This window comes from Opisthocomus hoazin, chromosome 4 (assembly GCF_030867145.1).
Source record: "Opisthocomus hoazin isolate bOpiHoa1 chromosome 4, bOpiHoa1.hap1, whole genome shotgun sequence".
In the NCBI taxonomy this organism is placed as follows: domain Eukaryota; kingdom Metazoa; phylum Chordata; class Aves; order Opisthocomiformes; family Opisthocomidae; genus Opisthocomus; species Opisthocomus hoazin.
Genome location: NC_134417.1, coordinates 49953710 through 49965521, shown reverse-complemented (window position 1 = coordinate 49965521; position 11812 = coordinate 49953710). Strand labels below are relative to the sequence as shown.

General features: G+C 43.3%; 1 protein-coding gene across 1 annotated transcript in view; it reads left to right on the top strand.

Moving 5' to 3' along the window:
* The first annotated feature begins 8404 nt into the window (after positions 1 to 8404).
* The window catches only part of CMC1 (C-X9-C motif containing 1), a 46411-nt gene continuing 43003 nt past the window's right edge, over positions 8405 to 11812 (top strand). Inside the window, exon 1 of the mRNA XM_075418977.1 lies at positions 8405 to 8514. Within this exon, the coding sequence (XP_075275092.1) occupies positions 8490 to 8514 (25 nt within the window). The 5' untranslated portion in view covers positions 8405 to 8489. The remainder of the gene's footprint in view (positions 8515 to 11812) is intronic.

Below are 11812 nucleotides of genomic sequence, written 5' to 3'. Positions count from 1 at the left end.
TAAAGGGAGGGAAAAAGCTTCTATTTAAAAAACAAACAAACAAACATTGATCATATCTGTCATGGTAGGAAAAGCATCTTCCTCTACTCACATCCTGTTTATCAGTCTTTAAGTGTCAAGTCTGAATTCGAAACAAGTGAAAACATTTAATTATTGTAAGTTTTAAGGAACATAAATCCCAGCATCTCAGATTGTTTTTTCGTATCCTGTGGAGAAGGAGACAACCACCCACAGACTTCTCAACAATGTAAACTAAGGAGGTGTGCAAATATAACATCGTAGGTAATTATATAACACTGTTCTACTGTAAATTTGAGTACAGATAGGTATGAGGATTTACTATAAGCTAATATTGAGAGACTGATGCACAAAAAAAAGAAGCCATCTGCTGACAGAAAGGGTTTTTTAGACAGAATCCAGATCACATTCAGCAATGACATTTTTTTCTCATTCATTTCTGCATCCTTCTCTGCATACATTAATAAGTAGCTTTCGTTTCATCACCTTTGTGTTCTGCCCCAACGACTCAGATCTTACTATCTCCAACGACACCAATCCAAATGCAAAAATATGGAATGTACTTAGGCCTAATTTCCTGTACTATGAGTAGTGTTATGATCTCATGTCATCTGAACAGAACATAAATTGAGGAGCTTGATCTTCAGATCTCTACCACCAGCATTCCTCCACAATGTCAGGTAAACTGCCTAAGCAATTTGTACGGTTGTTTCCCTATTTATAAGGCTTTTTGAGGTTTAGAGATGAAAGCAGCAACTACTGCAGTTGAACTTCAAGGCAGAATGGTGATGCTACATTACAGGGTGGCATGTCCTATAAGAAGCAAATATTTCCAGAACTAAAGAAAAAGACAATGATTCTTAAGGGAATCAACCAAGAGTTAAGAGGATTTATGTCTTTAAGCAGGGATTTATTACACAAAGGGAGTATGTACAAACAAGACTAGTGCTCAGACAGGACTGACTATGTAGCATGTTTCAGTTATTAAAGGCTTACTCCGTTTATTTTCTATACTTGCAATAACTCCTGACACCAAGGAGCTGTAACACTTGTCTACATTAGGAACTGGATTGGAAAGTATCTGAGAACTTCAGAGCCTGCCTCCATAGAGATATTCTCTACTGTGGCACAAAAAACCCAAACAAATTAAAACCAGACCAGGGGGTGACTAGGAAATGTCCAGGCAGTACTAATGGAACTACAGCAGGAGAGCTGTAGTGCCACCTCACGCATCTAGAGGACTGCACTAAACAGTGGTTACTGTGGCCTAGAAGCCACACTAGCCCTTCTCTGTATGGTATTTTAAAAATGGCAAAGGATAAAGCAAGACAATGGCTAAGTAGCTTTTTAACAAAAATTGTGAACAGAAAGAAAACTTGTGACTGCATGCAGAACCGCAAGGAGGGAAAATGAAAATCCAAAGCTTCAGTAATGGCTGAAATAAGTTTCCAAATAAAACCTTCAATGCAAGTGACAGTTACCCTACAATTGTTGTGAATATATTCAGACAAGAAAACATTCTGACCGTAGCCTGAAAAGTAATTGTTCTTGTAAGCAGGGTAAATCAAACAATGAAAGTTTATAGGCTGGTTTGTTTTGTTGGTGGACCTTCCCTTCCTTTTACTTAACTGAACTACTATTATCTGAAAATGTTGATGCCGGACAAGTCATCTACTTCTGGTATATAGCTGGTAACTCTGGGATACATCTGAATCCGTTGAGATAAAGGAGGAATTATTAAGGAAACAAAAGCCAGTGGAAGATTGTGCTACTGTGTGCGGACTTCAGAAAAGGAAGCGAACTGTTTTTCACTCTGCCAATCAGATGCCGTAGTGACTGGCAAATGTAATTATTATTTGATGCAATTTTTCTACTCAAGCAGATGGCCAGCTCCCTAGACACTACTTCGGTGATGTCTTGCTAGAAAGACAACAAACAAATGGCAGTCACCCTGAATGGATGCTTCCAAACCCCTGAAATATGAGTGGAAAGGCTGGCCCCACAAAGGGAAAGGTTTCATTCTTGGTGAAGAGGTAAGAGACAGGCCACAGGACTCAACATTGGCACTGCCACCACAGAGCTTCCCACCTACCGACACGCCAGCTGCAGTTCTTCTTGAGCAAGAGAGAGGCCAAGGCAGAGCACAGTGCTAGTGCTTGCACTGTGAAGATACTGCAGAAATCTCACATCAGTTATGTGAGACTTGACTGCAAGGTCAGAGGTCTGCAAGCTATCAGTATCCACTCGTTAGAACAAGCAGAATTGTAGATTAATAAGACAGGACAGAAACAGTTCAACATGCCTAGTGCTTCCTCTTCCTACAATAGCAGATCCCGCTGTAAAGACTTCCAATCTTTAGCAAACAGACACACTGGTGGGTTTAATTTCATGTGGGGGAATAAATACAAAATGTTGCAACTTGCACAACAAAATGACACTACAAACTCCTCCTTCATCTTTCTCCCTCTTCTGGAAGACGTGCCTCCAGTCAATAAAAACCTCACATGGCAATTGCAAATAAAGCCCTGAACAACTCTACAGCGGCTTCAGTAAAATTATGCTCCCTTAAGAAGAGAAGGAAATATTTCTTTGATTCTAAATGTTAATTCTCATTTAAAGCTCCCCCACATCTCTCGCCTATGAGTAAATGTATTTCACAGGGGCAAGCTTAGCAAAGAATCACAGCCTTTTACTGGAAGTTATATTTCATGAAACAAGATCAAAAATGTCAACAGCGAACATGTTGAAGAGGTGCCATTTGAAAATATTCCTTTGAACTCATTTGACCAAGGCTATTGTTCGGAGTTTAAAAAAAAAAAATCACACCTGTGTGCAGACAGATAGGCTCTTTGTCTGGTAAGAACACGGTGTGGAGACTTGTGCGATAGATAATTAATGTCTATTACTATCTATAGTTTCATTGTTAACACTGTCTTGGTTGAAGTGTGAAAATATGTTCACACTTTTGAAAATGGGCGATTAACTAATCAAATGACAATATGAATCTTAGAAACACAGAAATGACTGCAATCCAACACTACCTATGACTATACTTTTAATTTTGTAAGAAAAACACGATCTCTAGCATCCTTCAAGACTATATGGGAAGTTACCAGATCTTCCCCACTGTAATAATCAGTGCAGAAATTGTGACCACCATCACCAGTTTATTTTCACTAAAGCACCCAGTATTTTACCCTCAGGGAATTAACTGCAGGGAACATTTTCCTTGTATAGACAAGTTTCAACAGACTGTAACAGGCAGATGACACAAGCAGCACTGAATAACCAGGGGCAGGATACTAGTAAGCGATAGCCATTGTCCCATTAAGGCCCTGTTAAGTAGTGGTTGTGTGTATTAAGTACTACCGGTCTTACATCAGTGCCCCAGGAGATGTCTCAATTAAGCAAGTTTTCTGGATAACTATGTCAGCTAAACGAAGCATACAGTAGTAACTTGTATCAAAGCGCTACACAGCAAAAGCCCCACACATTTCAGCATAACTTCACAAGGCTGCAGAACTAGTGCTAAGATTCGTATTAAAAAAGACTCGACTAAACACAGATTACATACTCCAGATGTCACTTCAAAACTCTCTCCCGGAATAAGATGCAAGCTGGAACTCATGTTTAAAGAAGACCCACTTTGCACTTTTTTTCTTTTTTTAATCAAACAATCCCTTTATACCCTTGGATGCTCCTTCAGGATGGAGTTCACATAACAGGCACTTCCATATTAATGAAGTAAATCTATCTTTTCTCTATAGTCTGATGATCTCATTAACATCTAGACTGCATATAAAAGTATGCAGAACATGTATTTACAAAGTGTTTAGCTTTTTTATCAGTGCTACTAAAATTCTTGATACGGCTCTTAACATTTCATATCTGTAACAGTATCTTTCTCTTTTCTGGTCATGAAAATTGTTCTGCTTATACTCATTCAAACTGCTATAAGAAAATAATTTTCTTATGTCACTGAGTCAGCCACTGTACCACCTCCTGGGATAATTGCGCTGATTCCCAAGTCAGACACAAGCTATTTATCTTAATTTAAAGCCCTTCGTGGACAGTTTCTGTCTTGCTTTTGCCATTCCTACACCGCATAATGTCAGTCTCATTTGCTTATCTGTCAAGATAACATTTTATCTGATACTTTCTCATTTCTAATACTTTCCAATAGCCCCAAATAGCATGAGACTATTATCAGACCCACATGTGCGTATGCCCTCACTCACAAACTATTTCTGCCCCTCAAATCTCCAGAACAAAGTTGTTCTATCCATTTTTTCCTTTGTATTTATTTCCCCAATATGTCTCTTACTCCCTTGCAGTTCTTAGCATTCTTTATTTTTGTCTGTCAGACACAAAAAAAGACTTTCAGAAAAATCCTGTTTCTGCTTTCCAGGCCTGTTACTGGAAGAAGAAGCAGGAGAAGACAACTTCCCTGAGTTACAAAATTGTTAGACTTATGTTTTTTTATTTATTGTCTTCATCAAAGAAAAGAAATACTGCTTCAAAGCAAAGTTCTGTCTAGTTTAGTATCCTGGCCCTGAAAACAATCACATTATTACAATACACAGAGCTGACATGTAGGTTTCAAGATCTTCATCTTAAAAAAATCTTCACAGTTCTGATTCTGCAGGATACATATAAGCACCAGTAGCCAAGAGTTTAAGAGCAGCAAAAATTAGTAACTTCAATGATTTCTTTTTTTTTTTTAATTCAACTTACTGTTGCAAGTGTATATTCTCCTTTTGGGTTCTCTTGCTGAAAGCTCCTTTTTCTATCATGTGTTTTCTTGTATTTTCTCACTGCATGTATATAACAACTCTTTGCAGATTGGCTGGTATCTTCTTTTTTTTTTAAGACTTTCTTACATTCATTGCAGAAGTGGCATAGTCCAAAACCCCTTAATAAAACAAACACAAATAAATCGATATCTTGCATTTTCACAGCCTTGATCAACTAAAATTCTCAAATCAGTGTATAAACATTAACTGAAGTGGTATAGTTTAAAGTTACAGAAAACAATTGTAATATCCACATTTTACTCTAAGGAACGAGATCAAACTTGTGGGTTGAAAAAAAAAACATAAAGACACTTAATGGTCTATAACAGAAATGCTCCAGATCAGTAAGGCCAAAAGCATTCGCGTGGAAGATTTTGCTTACATCACGCTCTACTAATTTCTGTGAATGTATCAGCATGAAGACTTGACTCTTAGTGTGGCTTCAGGTTGAAACAATCAATTTTCAAATAAAGGGACTGAATTTTCATATTGTGAAAATAATGTAAATGTGGGAAAACACTGTGGACTTGAAACTCATACGTTTACTTTAATGAAAACTCATTTTACGAATAAATAATATGGTAACTGTGATCAAAAATTTCTCCTACTGATTTTTTTCTAGGCTGCTTATTGTTATCTTCCAGTGGCATACAAGGTCTATCGGGTGTTTGGGGAAGGCTCCTGGACTTCCCACTTCCCTGAGGATGTAATGTTTAAAGCTCACCTTTCCACTGAACAGGAAGTAACAATGCAGGATAACAGAGGTAATGCTGTGTTTAGAAGAATTTTTGCAGTACTGTGTGAGAGACTACTGCATAAACTGACTAATCTTCCATATCACCTGTCAGTCTAAAATGTTGAAGAAGCTGGTAGGAAAAGACTTGTCTTTTGTCTTTTGTAAAAACAAATCCTGACCCTCATCTTTTACTACATCTCCTTGTTTTTAGTTTCTCTTAATTTCTATGGAATCAGGTTCTCAGGTTTTTGAATATATGGTACTCTCACAGGCTTTTTTATTCCATGTTTTGTTTCTGTAAGTGGTCAGCCTTGCCTCTAATAACTAAAGAAAGACTGGTCAGTTAAATATACTAGAAACTCATAAATAAAAGATATCAGAATTACTTGTCTGCTGTTGAAGTATACATCACATATGTCTCAATGCTCACTTACATGGGCAGACCAAAAGGACACACAGTTAAATCAGTCATTTTTAACAGTATCACACTTTTAGAGAAACTATCCAAAAAAAGCATTTTGTATTCTTTCTATATACCTCCTAAATTGTATAAAAGTTTTTCATGAGCAACTGCACTGTTCTTCAATTTTTGTCTTAAAACACCAAATCTTTTTAATAACCAGGCAGCTGGTAGCCCATATTAATTCCTCCATAGAATATCAAAAGCATCTGTTTGACCTTTTTATTCCTAGCATTTATTATAGAATGTTTTACATGGCAAGGTCCTTCTCATATGTATACAATGCTTGAAAAAAATGACAGGACATTGACACAGTATCAGATGGAGACACATGAAACCCTTGATGCTGAATTACACCAATAGAGATTCAAAAAAAAAGTAAGCTGTAAGTAACTGAGGTATGGAGTAACCCAACCACCACACTTTGCTAGGCTGACCACTGTGCAAACAGAAGTTTCTGCAGCAATATTGTTGGCGCAAAAATGCAAGTTCGTTCCCAGTGTGCAATGACCAATCTCACACACTGAGGCGAGATACTGATTTGTTACAAAGTTGCACAGGATTGGATGCTAGGTGAAAGTAGCATACCTGATTTACAACAGGTATCAGTCTTTACACAATTTCTTATCAGTAAGTTTCAGCCCATGGAGCAGTCCCATGCAGCCGACTGGTTACACAATTTGCATAATGCTTAGTTGGCATTTTAACACTGCACATATTCAGTGAGGAAAATTCCTTAAGTGTGCCGGGGTCTCTCTTCTAGAGGGCATGATTTTTAGTATTATAATGTATTATAATGAAGGCAGGTTACTCTTGGACATCGAACGATGCAACCCCACATAATGCTACAGGCTTGGGAAGAGTGGCTGGAAAGCTGCCCCATGGAAAAGGACCTTGGGGTGTTGGTTGACAGCCGGCTGAACAGGAGCCAGCAATGTGCCCAGGTGGCCAAGAAGGCCAACAGCATCCTGGTTGGTATCAGAAATGGTGTGGCCAGCAGGAGTAGGGAGGGGATCGTGCCCCTGTACTCAGCACTGGTGAGGCGGCACCTCGAGTACTGTGTTCAGTTTTGGGCCCCTCACTACAAGGAGGACATTGAGGGGCTGGAATGTGTCCACAGAAGAGCAACAAAGCTGGTGAAGGGTCTAGAGAACAAATCCTATGAGGGAGCGGGGTTGTTTAGCCTGGAGAAAAGGTGGCTGAGGGGAGACCTTGTCGCTCTCTACAACTACCAGAAAGGAGGTTGTAGTGAGGCAGGTGTTGGGTCTCTTTTGCCAGGTAACTAGCGATAGGACGAGAGGCAATGGCCTCAAGTTGCGTCAGGGGAGGTTTAGATTGGATATTAGGAAAAATTTCTTTACTGCAAGAGTGGTCAGGCATTGGCACAGGCTGCCCAGGGAGGTGGTGGAGTCCCCATTCCTGGAGGTGTTCAAAAAACATGTAGATGTGGCACTTTGGGACATGGTTTAGTAGGCATGGTGTTGTTGGGTTGACAGTGGGATTTGATGATCTTAGAGGTCTTTTCCAACCTTAATGATTCTGTGATTCTGTCGTTTCTTTGCCAAAAACTAACTAAGCATTAACAAGCGTGTTTCTCACGATGTCCTTATCTTCTCCAAGGACAGTTCCCCCATTCAGAGGATCCTTTTGTTAAGTTTCTAAGCATATTCCTAACTCCATTCCTAATTAAATAACAAGATCCTTACATTCTGACTGTACCAAGGTCCTTATGACAAGATTTTCCCTGAGTTTGTGGTGGGACACTAAATTTCCTGATTCTTCCATCACTTGAACACCTGTCACAAGAACATGGTGCCAGAGACACAGAGACAGGACAGCGGGTCTCTCGCCCATACACCGGGAACCCCCTTTTACAGGGCACAAACCAGCTCATTGACAAAAATGGCCACCACTGAAATTCATATCTTCCACTTCGAGCCCTTGCTGTCCAAGCCTCTGACACCCCAAGGACTCCCTCGGCCGGAGGCCGTGACAGCCCGGCCTGCAGTCCTGCCAGGGGCTGTGCCCACACGGAAGCTGGCACGGGGCTCCCGGGGAAGCTGGTGTTTGCTGTACGCGGCCCTGCGGGGACCCCTCAGCGGCCCCCAGAGACCAAGCCCACCCACGCTCCCTCAGCCCCGTCCACCGCACCTTGTCCCAGCGGCGAGAGCTCAGTGGGCAACTCCGCCCGCTCCCGTCATGGTGCCTGCCCACCTACCGCCTGCCCGCCTCGCCCCAGGGCGCATGCGCCGAGCTTCCCGCTCCCCCTTCCCCTGGCGCAGCCGGCGCATGCGCCTTGGCCCCTCCCCGCGCGCGCCCCCGCGTGCTTTCACCGCCTTTCGCCTCGCGCGCGCCCGCCCCCGGTCTCTGCGCGGTGCGGGGAAGAGGCGGGGGAGGGGTGGGGCCGGGCTGCGCCGCGCCTGCGTGGCAGGGGCCGGCCTCGCGCACTGCGCAGCCGGCGCCGCGTGGCGTGGAGCGGCGGATGGAGCCTCCCCCTGGCGCCGCAGGTAGGGGCGGCCGCCGCCTGCGCTGGCGGGTGGCGGTTGGCACGCGCAGCGGCGGGGAGGGGGGCGGCGGAGCAGCGCCCCCTGCCCTCCCCTCCCCTCCCCCCCGCTGCCTCCTCGGCTCGCCGGTGCCGCCGCCCGCCTCGCCGGCGCTTCCTGTGGGAAACCCCCGCCGCTTTCCGCTGCCTCCCTCGCACACCCCGGCCGGTGGAGCGGGGCCACCCTGAGGGAGGGGCTCAGCCTGCCCTCCGCGAGCCTCCTCAGGCCGGGCCTGCCCCGCCGCGGGCTCCCGGCGCCCTCCCCGGCGCGGCCCTGACCTCCAGCGGCGAGAGGCGGGGCGCGGCGCCGGGCCTCCCCCCCGCGGCGGCGCCCGCTGCTCCGGGGCCTCGAGGAGCCGGCGGGGCCTTGCCGCCAGCCGGCCTGCCGCAGCCTCCCTGCCTGGGGAGCAAACGGAGCGGCGCGGTGCCGGGGTTGGGTGGTCCTCGGCATCGTGTCGCCAGGACCTCATCCAGACAGCCGCAGCCGTGCATCCCCAGAAGTGAATTTAAGCCCCTGGCCGTACACCCATGTCGTATTCGCTCCCCTATGCCGTTCCTGAGGCAGGTGCCTTCGGCTGGGCGCGTTGGTGTGAAAAGACCGGTCCCCGGCAGAGTGAGGGGTGGGTGGGCTTCAGCTAACTCGGGGGGTGTCGGGGCACCTGTGGCTGGTGGTGAGCTGCAGCGGTAGCGACTGTGCACTTCGGTCTGCGCAGCCTGTGGCCACTGCTTGAAAGCCAAAGGATGCCAGCCAAGGCCAAGCTCTGGATTTCTAATGGAAACCTGCTCTGGGCCTGGCTCTGCAGGCCCCACAGGCAAGGCGTTTGCAGAGTAATCAAGTTCTGGTTTTGTTGATCGTATCGTCTAAGCATTGAGCTGTTACTAAATTAAGAAAACATTATAAAACTTACTGCTGCATTTCAAATGGTGGTTGTTCATCTGCAGTGTAATTTTGCCTCTCAGTTGTCCTTTGGAAAAAGTCAAGTTACTACACTAGCTCAGTTCAAGCTGTTGTGTATTCAGTGTATAGCAAAAAGGACGGCCCCAAACACTCAAGTTCATCAGCGTTCTGCTTCCCTATTTATGTCTATAATGACATTACGTGTCCCTCCTAATCCATGTTGTAGTTGTATGTTAGCTGTGGTAGAACTACTGAGGATGTACTTTGGGTACGTGCTATGTGACACACAATACTGAGATTCACGTGCTGAGCAGTGGCATTGCTTACTGACACCTCTCTAAATCTGCTACCTCTTTATCCAGTATCTTTTGCTTACCTCCCCCCACCCCGCCAGTCCCTGGCTGTTACAGCTCTGTTGAAAACCTCAGAACATGAATTAAAAGCGGAGATGTCTAAGTGAGGTTGTAGAGAAACTGGAACAATAGCTGCGAGAGGTGTGAGCTGCCCTGTTCATATCAGTAAGGTGTTAACTCAGATACCCCAGTGCGGTAGTTTTTGATGTCATCGTCGTTAACTGCTTCTTGGCTCACATATGATAAAAAAGAGGGAGAATCACAGTTTAGTAAATTGTTGACCGTGACTGATGCTTCGTTTTATGGTCACAAAAATCACAAATGTTCTCATGGCTTTGCCAGACAGTAGGGAGAGAATATCAAGGAGTCCTCTGATACTCAGAATATAGAACCTGTGAATTACATCGTGATTTGTCTGGGAGTTGTTTTTTGACTGCCACAGTTTGGGAAGGAACTGTGGCTGTGTCATTAGGTGATTGCACCCAGTAAATAAATCGGTAGATAATCTGTTGACAAAATTTTATGTTATGCTATTTTGTTCTGTCCTTCAGAATGAATGTGCTGCAGCCCAGCATTGAAGTTGATTTTTGTATGCAGCACTTGCAAAACTCTGTAGGGTGCTGTTTTGAGTAGTGAGGGTCATGGGTTATTAGAAAGCTCATTTTTCTCTTTAATGCGCACTTGGTTATAGCCGTCATTTTCAGATGGTGATGTCTGGATCCCTAGTCAAAGATTCACAAACGTGTAAAGAGAAAAATAGGGTTATTGGCAGTAGCTTAGATACACAATACAGGTTTTGGTACCTATCCTGGACATTTTTGTGGGCCTTAAAAACAGAGGAGTTGAAGACTGATATCATAATTTTCCTAAGCTACTGAAAACGTCTGTTTCGTACTGTCATGTGGAGATCTAGGTTGTTAAATACAGCAGCAGTATATCAGTGGAAGAAGAGAACTGGGCTTGCAGAGTAGTTGTGACTTGTTTCAAAGTCGCATGGGCAGTAAGACTACTAGAAGATTGTACTGAAAGGAATGAAATTGTAGCTTTGAAAGATAGGGAAAAAAATGGGAGATAAAGCAATGCTGAATTTAAAAGGCAAAAATATATAAGTAAAAGGAAGAACAAATTCAGCTTTTAATTAAACTTCTTTTGGATTTGTGATCAAGAACGTAAGTTGCCACCATAAGGAAGGGAGTTGAATGAGAATGACCTTTTTGATGTTGTCTTTGACCTGTGCTGGGAACATGAAGGGAGAAGATAATTGTGATTTCCTGAAGGTGTTTGACACCACATTTTAGAGAACTGTTCTGGGAAAAGAACTAAAAAATGAAAGATGTATTGAGACGGAACACTCCAACAGGTTTTACAGTACTGCATGGTTTGAAAAAATTCTTTAGGGTTTAAAATCCAGATTAACATCTGCAGTCCTTGTATAAAGGTAAAGAAAAGGCTTTCAGCCTTCTCTTCATGTCAGAATACCTCATGCTCTGCCACTTTTGAAAACACTGGTGTGTTTTGATTATATCCACTATGTTAGTTTCTGAGGTCTTAATTCACTTATATTATACATACTGATTGTTCATTACATACATAGGTACAGGAATCAAAGGCATTGTTTTTCCTTTTCTCTTAATCTTTGCTTCCAGTTGAAAAACAAAAAAGCAGAAAGAGTGGTATTTGGTCCTGTTATTCCAAAGCCTTGCTCTTAATTTGTGTGTGGTGTTCGTTATTTGGAATGAAAGGTATAAATTGTATCTTGAAAGGAGTGGTTAAAGAGCTGAATATTCAAGTCCCTAAGGAGTTTGGGCAGATTTTAGTTTTAATGAAACTTTTATTTGTGATTTGCGTTGTTTTTCTTTACGCCTTATCACATGATTCTGAGAAGTAGCAAAGAGCAATATGTAGTGCTGTAGTCACTGATTAGCGTTATTGGGCATGGTGAGAAATCTTAGGTGGTTAGCATCTCCTCTCATAATAATTGGCGGGTTTCATTGGTTGGTAGATTTTCCTGC